General features: G+C 34.7%; 1 protein-coding gene across 2 annotated transcripts; it reads left to right on the top strand.

Moving 5' to 3' along the window:
• On the top strand, positions 1-11,964 carry LOC138334977 (uncharacterized). Of its 2 annotated transcripts, none has more exons than XM_069283856.1 (7): positions 1-155; positions 4,466-4,757; positions 5,806-5,944; positions 6,150-6,338; positions 8,170-8,343; positions 8,919-8,999; positions 11,046-11,964. In XM_069283856.1, exons 2-7 carry the CDS (start codon positions 4,474-4,476, stop codon positions 11,250-11,252), a joined length of 1,074 nt encoding a protein of 357 aa, XP_069139957.1. In that variant the 5' UTR covers positions 1-155; positions 4,466-4,473; the 3' UTR covers positions 11,253-11,964. The 2 variants fall into 2 exon arrangements, with proteins under 2 accessions (XP_069139957.1, XP_069139958.1); XM_069283857.1 differs by lacking the exon at positions 1-155 and adding an exon at positions 5,084-5,150 and having other exon boundaries at positions 4,618-4,757.
• Positions 11,965-17,251: the final 5,287 nt, after the last annotated feature.

Below are 17,251 nucleotides of genomic sequence, written 5' to 3'. Positions count from 1 at the left end.
GGTGTAGGCACAATATTACATACCTACTATAGGCCTGTCTTCACACTACATGATTTGCCTGGCTGTAAGAATACCGGGGAGACTAGATTAATTTACACTTAGACCAGATAAGACTGCTGGACAGGTCAGACGCTAGATCCTTCGTTCTCCATACAGTGAGTATATATGTCATTTTTGATTCTAAAAGAAATAAGTGTCTTTTACAAACATAATAGGCGTCTGCATATTCGGTGTTAGGTTGAAAATATACCCTCCAGAAATTTGACACTGAGCTTTTCATAAACTGATAATGTTCTTTTGAAAGCTATTCCTATTTGAGATGCCCTTTGAAAATTGACATTATTAAATAATAAAACAAGAAGAATCTTATTATAAGGTATTTATTTCACTAAAAAAATGTTAAAGATGCTCCACCGCCGTCAGAGCATAAATGACATTCATCATTTGAACAATAATTGGTGTTTAATATGCCTAATTAACACAAAAAATAATATAAAATAATTTATTTTGCCTTTGGTGCATGCGCAATCATTACTTCATTCCATATAAGATATAGTGCTACGAAATTTTTTCGGGATGCAATTAATTATTTTTCATTTTTTAATCACCTCGCCATTGTGATCGTGGTTTCAAAATTCTCTTTCAGTCAATTTCCTCAATATGATTGGCTTAAAACTTGCTCGCAGATACTAGCGCTCCTAACGGCAGTGTATTCAACAACTTTGATTTTACCGGGAATTTTAAATAGCAAATTTTGAATATGAAAGTTACTGAAATAAGCGTATCTGTAATGTTGAAATAGGATTAGTAGATTACTGCTTTCATATCCTTACCATATACATTATCCAAATGATCTTAGGTTGGAAAATATTCACTTGAATTGTTTACAATGTATCTAGACTTTTCGTCCCGAAAATGTTGTTTACAACGCATGAAGACGTTTCGTCCCGAAAATGCTTCGTTTCGCCCCACGCGTTTAGTCCCTACTAGTGACAATTATCCCGCAACGGAAAAAATGAAATCAATATTTCACCTCAAACATCAAAATTGTTACAATAATGATTTTTGTTCTTTGAATCATATTAGTGCGGGAGCAAATAAATTTCAGGACGAAATGGAGATTAGTTTATCACGGCTGCGTTATGCCACATGTACGTGTAAATCCACAATGGAAGAAAGACAACTCTAACAAAATTTAGGATAAACTTTGTCTACTGCTCAAATAGCGCGTGACAGACGATGCACATTTTCTAAATGTGGCGTAATCTTCCAACTTACGGCAGTTAATAAGGTATGAATATTTACCCCATCCATAATTATCGATAATTTTATAAGCACATGTATACATTATCAGATTATATATACATATTAAACACATTTAGAGGTTGTCACTAAACCATACTTTAAAATACATTTTAGCCTCTTTCATCAAATGTAGGCCTACAGGAGCTTGACGTTCTGATAATATATATACAATGTAGCATATTCAGTAAACTACGTAATTAACGAAGTAAATATTTGAACCGAATGCCACAAATCATACATAAAATGTTCGAATAACTCGAAGTTAGATTTTTTTGGGCTACTACATTTGTAGATCGATGAAAATGCCGATTTCTTTTTCATAATTCTACCGTAGAACGTCATTAAAAAGCTGTTTCAATCTACAACAAACGTGGAGAAAACTGTTAAATGTTTAGCAATTATCCGGAGTTATATTTTATCAACAATCATCAGAGATTAGCAATTAAAACTTACATAAACATACTCCCGACTCTCACTTGCATTGTGTGATCACTCGAGCGAAACTAATCTCTACCACATGACACAGTCTTACAAATGCACTCACACAAAAGCCTACATGATCACTGTTTTTAGTGCGATTACATCTTTGGGTATGAACAATATATGTTTATTGATTTTTTTACTCGGCAAAATAGACTTTACGCCTTTCATATTCAGCATCCGCCAGTTTTTAATAACTTATCAACGTGCCCATGCACACCTGCGTATACTTATACTTCTTTGTGCACATTATCAGATACATTATATGACAACTGCTATAATACAATCAATTTATGAAGGACAAAACTCTAAAGAACAGGAGGACTAAAGAACAACGGGAAATAAATTTCAATAATATTTACTCTAAACTGGTATTGATATTTATATAAAAAAATGTTTAATTATATGATATTAGCCTTTTCAGTAATTACTCTGTTAATACAATTATTGTTTCCTTATGTTTTACAGAATGTCTACATGCAAGTATCATTTCAATTGGAACCAGTCCAGGAGAAAAATTGTGTGAAGAAAATGAAAGAAATAATGTTCAACTGTGGTAGCTTAATACTTAATTAATACTGTAATAGTTTTTGATCTGAAAATAATTACTAACATCATGTTCAAATTCCATATATACATTTGTATGATACATTTAATGTTGTTTAAACATTTTTGATCCAAATAATTACCATCATCATGACATCTTCATTCCATATATACAATACACATAAGTGTTGTGATTTGTGAATTTTACTTTAATATGATTTAAGCATATACTTGACATTTGTTTATTTTCTATGACATGTACATGCTTGCAAGAAAAAGAATAAATAAAACATTCAATTTATAACACTATATGACATTTATATGACTATATGATATTTTTTAGAAAACATATTTAGATTATCATTAATACACTAATCGTCATCTTCAGCACAATTTATTCAAAATAAATTAAATGTTAATTCGCATAACACAGGTGGTTTCCCTCCTTGACGATCAATCTGTTTTCCCTCCTTGACGATCAATCTTCTCTGATCACTCTGAAAGTGGTGATTTTACCTTTTCTGCAATTCTGCAAGATCAGCTTACATATTGTTTATTTACCTTGAACATATACATGCACGGTATGGTACCTTATTTATATCTCCTTTCCTATTTTCAATCTACCATGATGACTTGGAATCTTATCTGGTGAAAAAAGAATGTTAATTGTCTGACAACTATTGACAAATTATTTATAGATAATATTGAAATGTATCCCAGACTTTTTATCATTTTATATGCCGATGATACTGTTCTACAACCAATGTTACACGGATTTGAACAACATTGCATTACATAGAAATTATAACCCAATATCAGAAAGATAAAAGTTGTGATATTCTCAAAACGTAAATTGGTCCAACAACACCAGTTTACGTTATGGGATATATAATTATTTTGATAAGAAGGTTATACATATCTAGGTATATTTTTAACATTAATGGTAGCGTTTTTAAAGAAAAGGAAAAAAACTGCAGAACAAAAAATTAAATCCGTGTTTGCTATATTTAAGAAACTAAGGAAGGAATGTATCCCTTCCTGTTTATTTTTAACTGAAAATATTTAGTCACTTGTAATGCCAGTTTTATTATACTCATCAGAACTATTGGGATTTGAAAATACAAATATTGTAGAAAAATTCATTTGTAATTTCCTCAAGTTAGGAAAGTGAATAAAAACAATTCATGGTCTATGGCGAGCTAACAAGATACCCAATTGATATTGAAATAAAATGTAGAATGATTACTTTTTGGCATAACTACATAATATCAACTAAATTATCACGTAATATTTATGAATTAATGTATACTTTACATGAAAATGGACCAGATGTTTTTTAAATGTCTGTAAGATGTGTAAGATATTTTATCCAGAGCTAGTTTAAATCATGTTTGGATATTATATCAATCAACTTGCTGTTTTACAAAAGAATAATTACAAAAACTTGTTAAAAGTAGACCAATTGACCAATTTATTCAGAAATGGTATGACTGTATTGATAAGTCTTCTAGAGGACTGACATATTCTACATTTAAGACATTTTGGCATAGAAAAATATGCCTCTTGTCTGTCTCTGCTGCAAAACAATACTTGTTAACTGATACTTTGGTGCCAGGAACTTGATGAGAATAGCAATTCAGAATGGATATTTTAATTGACATCAAATTAACAAGGAAAAGGTTAAATATAGGAAATATTAGAATGGGCTCCCAAGAGTTTAGTATGTGTTTCTTATTTAACACCTTGGTGTCCAAGAAATCCTCAAAAGTCCAAACTGGAAGGAACACTAGCAAAATTTATTTCTTATTGTCCAAAAAAAAAAAGTGTTGACTTTAGAAATATATTCCTCCAATCATCGAGACCGAGCCATTTAGTACAATTAATTATTTTTCATTTTTTAACTTTAAGTAAAATTAATAACTCAAACTTTTCAATGGTGGTAACGGTGTAAAGAAGTAACTTTTGTAAGTTAAGAAAATTACTTCTATCGTCTGCTCCTGTTTTTGATAGTGAAAAAATACCATTTGTCAGCGGTGGAGCATCTTTAAGATACATGTACCCCATAAAAAAATAGAAATTATACTACATGTATTACAGATGTCTATCACATATATAATCTATCAAACCATTTCAGGTGTCAGGATGTCTATTCCAAAAAGTTTCCAAAATAGAGAGACAGCTAAAAACCCAGCTTACCAGGTGACTGATGGTGAAGAGTTCTCTGTTTTGACCTATAACGTGCTAGCAACCTGTCATGTTCCACGATGGGACTATAGTTATACGAAGGCAGACCCTAAAACACTGGAACTGTCATATCGCCACGAAATATTAATGAAAGAGATAGCTTATCTCGATAATGACATTGTTTGCTTTCAAGAAGTTGGACCAAAATATTGGAAGGATTGCCTTGAGGCAGATATGAACAGGTACAATGTGTAACCATGTTAAAAAATGGTAATAATTAAGCATGTATACAATATAATTAGGCCTCAAAAGAATAAATGTCTGTTAAGGGTTACCCAACCAACCCTAATATTTTCCCACTTTTCTACGAAAAAAAAATGCCGATTTACCAATCCTATTTTTTTGCCAATGTAACCCTAAACAGATATATATTTTTTTGGCCTTATGTGTCCTGGTTCTAAAGTTAAGAATTTGACTTTTATGTTGTTATGTCATTGTTTAAGAACATGTAATATCATATATCAGTTAACAGTTCACATCCATTTATTGATAGTATCAGTTTATTTAGATGGGGTTCAAAGAAGTAATATCAACAGGATTTTCCAGATGACACAGGATCCCATCAAACTTACAATGTAAGTCTGTCGGATACGAATTGCTTCAAATGATAAACATGGGACAAAGAAGTAATTAAAACCCTGTGGACAAACAAATCTTGTCAAATTTTCAAGGCGATCTGCCCCTTTATCAAGACACAGAAAACGAACACGATAACATAATATAACACAAACAGTAAAACAGGACAATGAAAGACAAATATTTAACAGCACAATGGAGCGCAATTAACCCTTCGGCAAGTGGCAGCCGAAGGCTGGAGCTACCAAAAAGTAGCCATGTTGTTCGGCAGACCGCTACAATATGAGCGGTGGCTGGAGAGCGTGCCACGTGTGACGTCAAATGTGTGGCAAAATTTATATGTAGTGCTCATTTTTATAGGATGCAAATTTAGTCGCCTATCTCCTCAGTGTGTGTATGCAGAGTTATTTAGATGCACATTTCAAATTATTATCACATAGATATGTACTCTAATTGAGGATTTGGCAGTTCTGTCCAATGTCTATAACAAATTATCTGACTCGCTACCCTTGAACTTATTTTTTTTCTGAATGAATATTGTTTAATGATGCATAACCTTGCATTACATGGTAGACAATAAGAATGCACAAACATCGAAGAAATTGTATGCATTCTAGACTATTCCAGTACTTCATTATTTTGTTTGCTATACAGATTGGGATACACGGGTGTGTTTGTCAGAAAGAGGGCGGACAGTGAATACTATGATGAAGGAGAGGCAACCTGCTGGAAAAATGATAAATTTTCTTTACAAGAAAAGAAGATACTGTATTTAGGAGATGAGGCAGGAAAAGTAAAATATACTCTTTTGATTTTCACCATTAGATGTATCAAAGCTGTTATCATGTTCGATGCCTGGCACTGATATTTACACTGATATTTCCAATATATATATGTTTTAGTTGAAAGAAAAATAAAGAAATTACATCAAAATTATCTAAAGAGTCCAAGTTATACTATTGAAAAGCTGAATAAATAGATTTTTTATCATTTTTCAGATTTTGGAGAATTTTGATGTTGGTGATGAGCCTAAATTATCTACAGCATTGAAATCTCGTTATGTTGATCGACCAGAAGTGTTGTTGATAACAAAACTACAGTCAGTGGCGTCCAAAGATATTGTGGTGGTGGCAAATACACATATCGTCTGGGGGACAGAATATATTACTGATGTCAGAGCTCTTCAAGTGAGTTGGGATTAATTCAAAACAAGGATCTCTTGCCCAGTAGATGTTATGTTCCTGTCTCACCTGTCCAAATAGATGTTGTGTTCCTGTCTCACCTGTCCCAGTAGATGTTGTGTTCCTGTCTCACCTGTCCTAGTATATGTTGTGTTCCTGTCTCACCTGTCCCAGTAAATATTGTGTTCCTGTCTCACCTGCCTCAGTAGATGTTGTGTTCCTTTCTCATCTGTCCCAGTAAATGTTGTGTTCCTGTTTCACCTGTTCCAGTAAATGTTTTTTCCCGTCTCACCTGTCCATTAAATGTTGTGTTCCTGTCCCAGTAGATGTTGTGTCCCTGTCTCACCTGTCCCAGTAGATGTTGTGTTCCTGTCTCACCTGTCCCAGTAGATGTTGTGTTCCTGTCTCACCTGTCCCAAGTAAATGTTATGTTCCTGTCTCACCTGTCCCAGTAGATGTTGTGTTCCTGTCTCACCCATCTCAGTAAATGTTGTTCCTGTCTCACCTGTCCCAGTAAATGTTGTATTCCTGTCTCACCTGTCCCAGTAGATGTTGTGTTCCTGTCTCACCCATCTCAGTAAATGTTGTGTTCTTGTCTCACCTGTCCAAGTAAATGTTGTGTTCCTGTCTCACCTGCCCCAGTAGATGTTGTGTTCTTGTCCCAGTAAATGTTGTGTTCCTGTCTCACATGTCCCAGTAAATGTTGTGTTCCTGTCTCACCTGTCCCAGTAAATGTTGTGTTCCTGTCTCACCTGTCCCAGTAAATGTTGTGTTCCTGTCTCACCTGTCCCAGTAAATGTTGTGTTCCTGTCTCACCTGTCCCAGTAAATGTTGTGTTCCTGTCTCACCTGACCTGTCCCAGTTAATGTTGTGTTCCTGTCTCACCTGTCCCAGTAAATGTTGTGTCCCTGTCACACCTGTCCAAGTAAATGTTGTGTTCCTGTCTCACCTGTCCCAGTAGATGTTGTGTCCCTGTCTCACCTGTCCCAGTAAATGATGTGTTCCTGTCTCACATGTCCAAGTAAATGTTGTGTTCCTGTCTCACCTGTCCCAGTAGATGTTGTGTTCCTGTCTCACCTGTCCCAGTAAATGTTGTATTCCTGTCACACCTGTTCCAGTTAATGTTGTGATCCTGTCTCACCTGTCCCAGTAAATGTTGTGTCCCTGTGTTCATGGATGTGACGTTGTGTTCCTGTCTCACCTGTCCCAGTAGATGTTGTGTTCCTGTCTCACCTGTCCCAGTAAATGTTGTGTTCTTGTATCACCTATCCTAGTAGATGCTGTATTCCTTTTTCATCTGTCCCAGTAAATGATGTGTTCCTGTCTCACATGTCCCAGTAAATGTTTTATTCCTGTCTCACCCGTCCCAGTAGATGTTGTGTTCCTGTCTCACCTGTCCCAGTAAATGTTGTGTTCCTGTCTCACCTGTTCCAGGGTAGCAACAAAGGTCATTGTTACTAAAAGTAGATTTTTCACAAATTTTAGTTTTCAGGCGATAACTTGAGAACATATCAACAGAATTTGTTCAAACTTCAGCCAATGAAAGCATAACAAAGCAATAATAATAACATACATTAGAAAATGTAATTGGTGGCATGGGACGTGTTTTGCTTGCAACACTTTTTTTAAGCTTGTTTTTCTGTAGTTTGTCTTTGATGACCTCAACTATCAGTCAGGTTATGTATGCAATGTACCAAAGCCAAATCACTCAATGATTCTTTTGTTGTTTGTATATTCACCAAAGCCCTAAATCATTCTTAAACTACCACAGCTTTCAAAACAAAAATTGAAACAATTTAACCAAATAATACTTAATCATACTCCTCTTTTATTGTAGTGTAGATGTTCCAAGCTATTCCTGGCTCAGTATATAGGTGACCTGCCATACAGTTGTATATACTGTGGAGACTTTAACTCTGTCCCCGAGTCGTTAGCCTACATCTTTGCTCAGGGCAAACAACCTGATGGTGACATAGAAAAGACACTGATCCCAGTGTTTGACGGCCAGGAGGTGAGGAATGAATTTAATTTTACTTAGAAGAGTAAATGTTAAAAAAGATCATTATTGGATATGATATTGACTTTAGTAAGGCAATCATTGTGAAATCGTGTTTTGTGATGTTGAGCTCACTCGGCACTTAAGCATGTTGCCACTATGGCATAATGCACAAACAAACAAACTAAATCAATATGATGGAATTGAAGCTTTGTTATAACACTACAACCGCCATTTTCCTGACAAGGTCTAAAAGGACTCCATGCATATGCCTTTGTAAAGTCGAATGAAGTCAAAACAGCGCTACTACATGCTATAAACACTAGTAAACATAATGGCATGCTTATTTGGTGATAGAAATATGTACTGAACCCTATGGACTTACAAAACTGAAATGTACAATTTTTTGTACATTTTGCTAAAATTTACAAACATACAACAATCTACGAGTCAACAGTAATATACAAGGTTAGATGCATAGACACTCTATATCAACTAAGTTATGCTCATCTACAGCTATGAAGTGACATATAGGCATACAAAAATCACTAGGTTAAATGGGGTCTTAAACCTTAATTGTATTTTTCTAGGTACTTCCTGCGTTCCAGAGACTCCTCGCTACTCTCCCAGCTGATGAGCTCCCCTTACAGAGTGCCTATAGGTCCTGTGTGGTCAGTACTTCATCTTCCCTTCTTAAATAATCGAAACTAAGGGATCATTGTTTTATTATGTTGATATACCAAACTACATAGTACAATGTATTTGAGTTGTAGTTTTCTAGCTGAGAAAAATTACCGTAATTCAGAAATCTTAACTCACCATGGACAACAAATTTCATTTGTGCGTAGTTTGCTCTGCAGGCTCTATAGGCTACCAATTAACTAATCTATTCTTATATATTTACATTTTGCCACAGCGACTCCCATTACGCTAATGATAACCGTGATCTGCATTATCAGCTAATAAATGCAGCCTAGACTTGGTGTAGTAATATCTACATAAATAGATGTGAGTCTTGTTTACTGATATCATGTTAGTCCGCGCGGGAAAATTGACATTGTAGTTGAATGAACCAGTTTGGTTATAAAAATATTGTCTGGATAATTGAAAGTAAACTGAATAGCTATTGAAAAACATTAAAATTTTGACATCTTTCAAATTTCTAAGGGGACTATTTTTTATCACATTGAAATGGCCCGTTGAGGTTAAATGGCTGAAGCAGGAAATTCAAATGTTCACTTTCATTTAAATTATGTTTTACTTTGAACTAGAAAGTAAAATGTAAATATAACAATTAAAGGATTGTTAGATTGCATTTATTGGAGATATAGATGCAATCTGGGTGGTTGCATTCATATCTCCAATAAATACAATCTAACAATCCTTTAATTGTTAAACAAAAATCCTTTGTTCATGAAAGTGTGTATTATTCTTATTCCATCTACAACCTCATTCTCCACCTACGAGGGGTTACTTTCAATATCTTGTATCCACCCTTGGACTATGTCAAAGGAAAACATTGATAATAGATGTGACCACTAGTTTGTACTTTGATGTACATGAACAAATTAGTTGATGGATATTGGGTGATATTTCTAAGTAATCTTCAAAAGAAGTCTATGTATGTATGTAATTGGTCAGTTTTTAATAGACATTACACCCAAAATTCCATATGTCTTACTGTGACATACATGTAGTCCAGAGGTGGGTGTTACTGAAGCTTAGTAGTCATAATTTTGATATGCATTGGTGTGTAACATACATTAGATGTTCTAAAACACCCAACGCATGTCAAAAATATGACAACCAGTGCTTATATTTACATTTATATAGTTATTCCCGTTTATAAAAAGAAAATAGATAAAAAATTATGAAAATAAAACTTATACGTCTGCATAGAGAAAAATATTATTTGATGGAACAGCCAATGATTTTGCGGGAAACAGTGGGTTATAGCAACTTCCAGTGTTACCATGGACAACTGACTTTACAATAACAGATGATATAGTCCCATCCATAAACTGGGATGTACAACGATAAATACATCACTGATATAGTTCCATCTATAAACTGGGATGTACAACGATAAATACATCACTGATATAGTTCCATCTATAAACTGGGATGTACAACGATAAATACATCACTGATATAGTTCCATCTATAAACTGGGATGTACAACGATAAATACATCACTGATATAGTTCCATCTATAAACTGGGATGTACAACGATAAATACATCACTGATATAGTTCCATCTATAAACTGGGATGTACAACGATAAATACATCACTGATATAGTCCCATCCATAAACTGGGATGTACAACGATAAATACATCACTGATATAGTCCCATCCTTAAACTGGGATGTACAACGATAAATACATCACTGATATAGTTCCATCTATAAACTGGGATGTACAACGATAAATACATCACTTCAATCCATTTCAAATACTTAAATTCAAAAATATTTTCACATTGATCAATTTCCAGAAAATTCCAGTCTTTTTATGAACTCTTGAACTCTATTGAAGGTATTTGTACACCAGAGTCTAACTGCCAATGTTAATACACCAGAGTGGAAAATATCATACATGGGCTTAGTAGCAACATATATACTGTGCAATGACAATGTAAATATAAGTAATTTATAGTAACCTCTGGAGTATCAAGGTTGGTGCACCCTTTTATGTCCTGGTAGTTTTTTTACAGGGGAAGGAGCCATCTCTGACACACTTTGACAATAGCCTGCCATTTACGCTTGACTACATATTTTATGGCTCAAAGACTTCAGGGAGTGTACTGAAAAGCTTGTCTGTGATAAACATTCCGGAGCCAGAAACCTGGACAAAGACTCTGCCACCGGATGACCACTATCCTTCTGACCACTTACCAGTAACAGGAATATTCCAGTTCTAATTAACAGTAAATATTTAGTGATGAAGAAATTTGTTCATTCTAATTAATTTCATTGATCCAAAATCTGAATTTGCCTGCCGTTCTTTTATCTTTTAATTCAGGCCATGAACACTGTTCATTAGCTCAAGGCCTACGTAAAAACACGTAAAAACATGATAGAATGGCAAATATTGACTAATTGATAATGTAATTGCTTATATTAATTAGAAGGGAGGGATAGTTCCAATAGAGTTTTGTTAAAAATTGATCTCACAAAAAGTTTGATATTGCAGGTTAAACATGTGTTTTTATTCTTGATTGCAAATACTACAATGTAACTGAACAACTGTTTTCACAAATTTCACTATTTACAACAACATGGTTAAGTTCAAACTTTCTGAAATCCAAGATGGCCAACACATCTGCCACAATGCTGCCATTTCTTCTCAAGTTCCACCTTTGTGGTATGACATAGCTAACAGTTATGTCTTGGATATGTTGATGAAAATGCATTTAAGTGGAATGGATGGATATGGTTCATAAAATAACATGTATACACATCTACTGTAGTTTTTGTTTGAAATTATGACCAAGATCATATCTCTATTTCAAATTGCTGACTGGGATCAAAGGCTTTTTGGTTATATAAATATTTATTAGATTATTTATTGTACATTTTTTACTCCACATACACAATGTATTTTATATATTAAACAATAAATTATTAATTAGATTCATATATTGTCATACTTCTGCTCATGCTTTGCACTCAGTATTAAGGGAATGAGACGACTGGTTCATCACGGGGTGGGGTGTGCTGCTAAGTGTCTTCGGCACCTTGCTTCAGTGATATAGATCTATAAAAAGGACAATAACAAAAAGACACATTAATACAAATATACCGCAGTCTCCCAAAACATGCACCTTGCTCTTCATCTATGCAAGTCGACACATACAGTGAAGCCGTCCTTAAATGACTTTTAATATGACTTAAATATAATAAACTTAATCAATAATTTCACAACAGTACAGTACATGTAAGTGAAAATTTGCCAATTTATAATAATGTTGTGCGAAATGTTTGTAAATCTAGTTATATCGCCATTCAAATATGCAAGTGCCAATACCCATTGAAGTTGATCCTGTAAAACAACACAAAATGACTGTTACCTTTCCACAACACCAGGGAATCATTTTGATATGCTTTTGGGTCAGGGATCTGAGAATTTGTCACAGTTTATTTAAGGAATAGATGTTTATTTTGTTGAGGTTATGAGGGTATGATAATGGAGCCCGTGTAAATTTTATGTAAGAAGCCAGGTTACATAAAATTTACACGGGCTCCATTATCATCATACCCTCATAACCTCAATAAAATAAACATCTATTCCTTATATTAACAGTTTTTCAAGTAAATGAATATTATTTTTTCCCGCAACAGTTGCATATTTTTTATTAAAATACTCATATTTTTTCTACTCCCGTCATCTTCAACGAATTTGATTGAACAGCTGATTGGAATCGAGTCATTCATATGTTCCCGCCAAAAGTGGGGTCATGACCCCATGTTGCTACACCATCGACTATTCAGGTAACAATAGAATCGCTGTGTGTGCTGCGCTTACATTATACGTTGATAATGATAATACTAGAAAGCATGGTTATTGAGTCCATGTCAGTGCAAACTGTAAATATATAATTATGGACCCACCAGAGTACCCTAACTTAAGATCACTCTGATGGGTCCATGATTATATAAACTGTAACTAATTCTCAGATTCCTGTGCATAGTCCGCTAAACCTGTCTGTTTTATTAGGCAAATGTATGTATATTAGGCAAAAAAAATTAAAATTAAAAAAATAGACGTATGTAATAGGCAAAAAAAAATTGAAAAAAGCCTAATAATATAGGCAGGTTTAACGGACTACCCTGCACACTGGTAAGCATATTTTATGGACTTTATTTTGCATAGTGTATCATGGTGCTATACCTCTAACATTGTTGGGGTACATTATTCTGGGATATGTTCTGTCCACAGGCTTCTGGCTCAATAGAAATACATAAACCTCTATATTGTAATACTGTGTATAGTGATGTACATATATCTATAGAGCCATAAGCCTGCGCTCTGTCCACAGGGACCTGGCACGAATTTCCAACTAACAGTATTTATGTATGTTATAGTATACTATAATATATATATATATAAATACTATTGGTTGGAAATTCGTGCCAGGTCCCTGTGGCTCTGTCTAGAATAGGTATTAAAGGATTGACAGTGTGATGTCTATCAAACTCACCCAGACATCAGGCGACAACCTGATAAAAAATGTCTTTTTCAAAACATTGACAAATAATTGACCTCCGTTTGGTTTGTCATTCTACATTGGTACCGATGCCTACATCTTTATAAACCCACCATTCAAAAAGACAATAGAACCACGGCAACATAAAGACCAGGCAGTAACCCACCATTCAAAAAGACAATAGAACCACAGCAACATAAAGCAGGCAGTAACCCACCATTCAAAAAGACAATAGAACCACAGCAACATAAAGACCAGTAACCCACCATTCAAAAAGACAATAGAACCACAGCAACATAAAGAGCAGGCAGTAAAAAATCTCAGAACGGGTTCTTATGCCAAATCGACAATCACTATAAGAAGTACATATTTGTCTAACAACGTTTATGTAATTTCTATCACAGGGCATCGGCTTCGACTAAAATAATCTTCACACCGAGAAGGAATATACGTCGTACCCGGCCTACTATACCAAGTTGGTATTATGTACCAACATATACCGTTCATTATTTATATGAATATAGATGGTTCACTGTCATGCACTCATTGTTCCAAAACGGTAATTCTGATCGTAACGTAAATTATAGGATATTCATAAAATACCTACAATATCGCATCACCCACAGGGACCTGGCACATTACAGTGTATTTCTTACCAACAGTATGTTATATATATAGTCTATATGATATATAAATACTGTTGGTTAGAAATTTGTGCCAGGTCCCTGTGACATCACCAACACCAGTATACTGTTGGAACATACGCCTTGCTTAAGCCGATAAAAGTACGACAGAACAGTAAAATGATTCGGACGAATTCGGGGTAATACCAAAAGGAAAAGAACCTGCTGTTGAAACTTGAAAGGAACTTACAATAACTCACCGAATCTCATTATTGTTACAGATAATTTACAAAACAATAGAATAAGCAATGGAATAGTCGTTAGTTGCTTGGTGTCTTCGGCAGCATGCTCCAGTAATATAGCATAAACAATACAAGAATACACAGATAACAATATTAATTTTGTATCATCATCAGTATTATCATAATACTATTCTATGAGTATTCTTTATGAATAATATAATTACTCTTTATGAATTATTATGGATTCCAGCGGCGTAGCTAGGTCTGGATAGGCCTGCATGCATGGGGGTGCAGCGTCCAGGGGCGAAGCCCCGGTACGGGGTATGGGGGGCGAAGCCCCCCAGAAGCTGACGGGAAATTGTTACAATGTAGTAACCATTTTACTTCTTTGGTAACTTTTAACGTATTTACCAATGGTTAAATGGTGGTCACGATATTTAGGTGATAACCATGCAAAACTATATACATTGTATACATACTAGACTCTCGTGACAAGTGCTCGAACAAAAAACACTGATTTTGGCTGTAAATATTAAATTAGTAAGTAATGGGAGAATTTTGTGTTATTTTAACTGATGAAAAAATAAAAGACAACTATTTCGTGACACCGGAAATCACGGATTAACACGCGTACGCGTTTTAACGTGGCGTGAAGTGATTGCTTTAATTAAGTTGTTTTGCTATCACTTTAAGATGATTATATGTTTTTAGAATATTTCTAACTTTTCATGCGATGTTGTTTATTTTGGTATTCGTAAGTGTTTCCCGATTCAAAATCCACAATTGCTTGAGGGATTTTGGTAAAGACGTCTTCTTCTTTAGTTTAAATCTAATATTGTCTTCGAATTTAACAACTTGCTTGGTAACCGGAAATATATAGACTATTCTAATAAATTTCCAGAATGGCCAATCCTCAAGTCTTTCAAATGTGCACAAAGTTATGTCAGGCATACAGTTTGGCATATCATATGTATTTATACATAATTTATATTCTGCAGCGTTACGTGTATTCAAATGTTGTGGTTTTTTTCTGAATGTAAGTCAGATTATTTTTTGCATGCTTGAGCATGCAAGCATGCACGGGCGCTACGCCACTGGATTCGTAAATTGTAAACATTTCACGAACAAAAGTTAGCTACGGTCACTAGAGAGTAGATGGCCTGATCAAACCGCTTTTCCTATTTCTCCATTGCTTGTCGTAGTCCGCTAAACCTGCCTATATTATTAGACTTTAAAAAAATGTTTGCCTAATAGGCCTATATATATATATTAGGGAAAAAAAGGCCTTATAATATAGGGAGGTTTAGCGGACTATGCTTGTCGTTGTAACAAACACTACTAAAATGGATGAAGTTTCGAAAACATAAACTGACTTTCTCCTGATGTTAAATCTTCGCTAACCAAGGGTTACAATCCACTACCTTCATATTAAAAAATGGGGTCTTACCGTATTGCAGTCTTTGGGAAGCGAAGATGATGATGTTAGTGAATCACTTACACCGTGGAATCAGAGAGAGACAATAGGGGAAAAGACAACCATCTTATCAACCTCGAGTCGTTTCTTTGAGAGGTTTGTTTATAAAACTCCTGATATGTATACCGTTTCTGTTTGAAATATGTATGATTCTAACTGACAGGAACTAGTACGGTACTATAAAAGACGTGCATGATAAAAAATGTTTTCTGAAACTTCCTCTGTAAAATTCTTCTCAAAATTCATGTCGAAGATATACTATCGGGTTGATCTTACTTGCGACCTTGTCAAACTTGAAATGAGTGTTCTGGACCCCAAGACGGGATTTTGTAAACTTGACGGTCCAAAAATCAATTTAGCATGTCAATTATTGACACCGAAACTCAACAGATCCCAACCTGTCCTTGGACGTGTTAAAGGCCCACTACTTTTCTGAAACGGCTTTTCATTTTTAAAATGGAAATGTAAAACGAGATCGATGATTTTGTAGAGTCGCAAAAGTTATTAATTTACTGTTAATACTACACTTATCATCATCTACTGAACAATATAATTCAAATAAATAAAACGTCAATTTTCATAACGCGGGTCGTCTTATGTTTCCCGCCGTCGTCCTAAATACCGTCCGGTAGTTTAATATCACTGCGGCAGACGGCAAGACAGCGAAATAAATCTCCACAGTTATCATAAATTACGCAGAAAATTTTGCATATGTTTGGTGTTGTTACCTCATCTTATGCCATCGATATGTATGTTCTTATGTTATTGATGTTTTCAAGAAACCTTTAAATTTTGCACCGGAAAGGTAGTGGGCCTTTAAGGCTTAAAATCAATACTGCATCTACAGAGACATGTAGTACGTAGTATTCCAAGTCGTTTCGTCAACTTTTAATAAAATACCCCGTGTAGTCGTTCATTATCAATAGATCGTACCACACGTAAACGCTAGTCTACCTACCTGGCTTCGGTCCGTTAGTTAGACGATTTCGTCTCTTTACCACATTGAATAGTCCGTAATCATTGATGCTTAGTTTGCGCCTTTTCTTTAATGTTACCATTTTCACACACCGATGATACTAAGTTATCGGTTATAATCCAGATAGTCTGTTTACACCATCAAAAACGAAAACCATACCCAAATTAAAAGTAACGTTGATTTGAAACTGTCTTTGGGTAACGATTGATAACATTGCTGAGTAGCATGTTACAAGTAAATGATGTACTTACTGAAACTAACTGTAATGCCAACGTCTTCAGAGTGGTTGGATTTTGTAAAGGAATTCAACAAAGTTGACAGTTAAAGGCCCACTACCTTTCCGGAGCAAAATTTAAAGGTTTCTTAAAAACATTAATAACAAAAGAAAATATATATCG

The sequence above is a fragment of the Argopecten irradians genome, chromosome 11 (assembly GCF_041381155.1).
Source record: "Argopecten irradians isolate NY chromosome 11, Ai_NY, whole genome shotgun sequence".
In the NCBI taxonomy this organism is placed as follows: Eukaryota; Metazoa; Mollusca; class Bivalvia; order Pectinida; family Pectinidae; genus Argopecten; species Argopecten irradians.
This window is presented reverse-complemented; position numbering and strand designations above follow the sequence as displayed.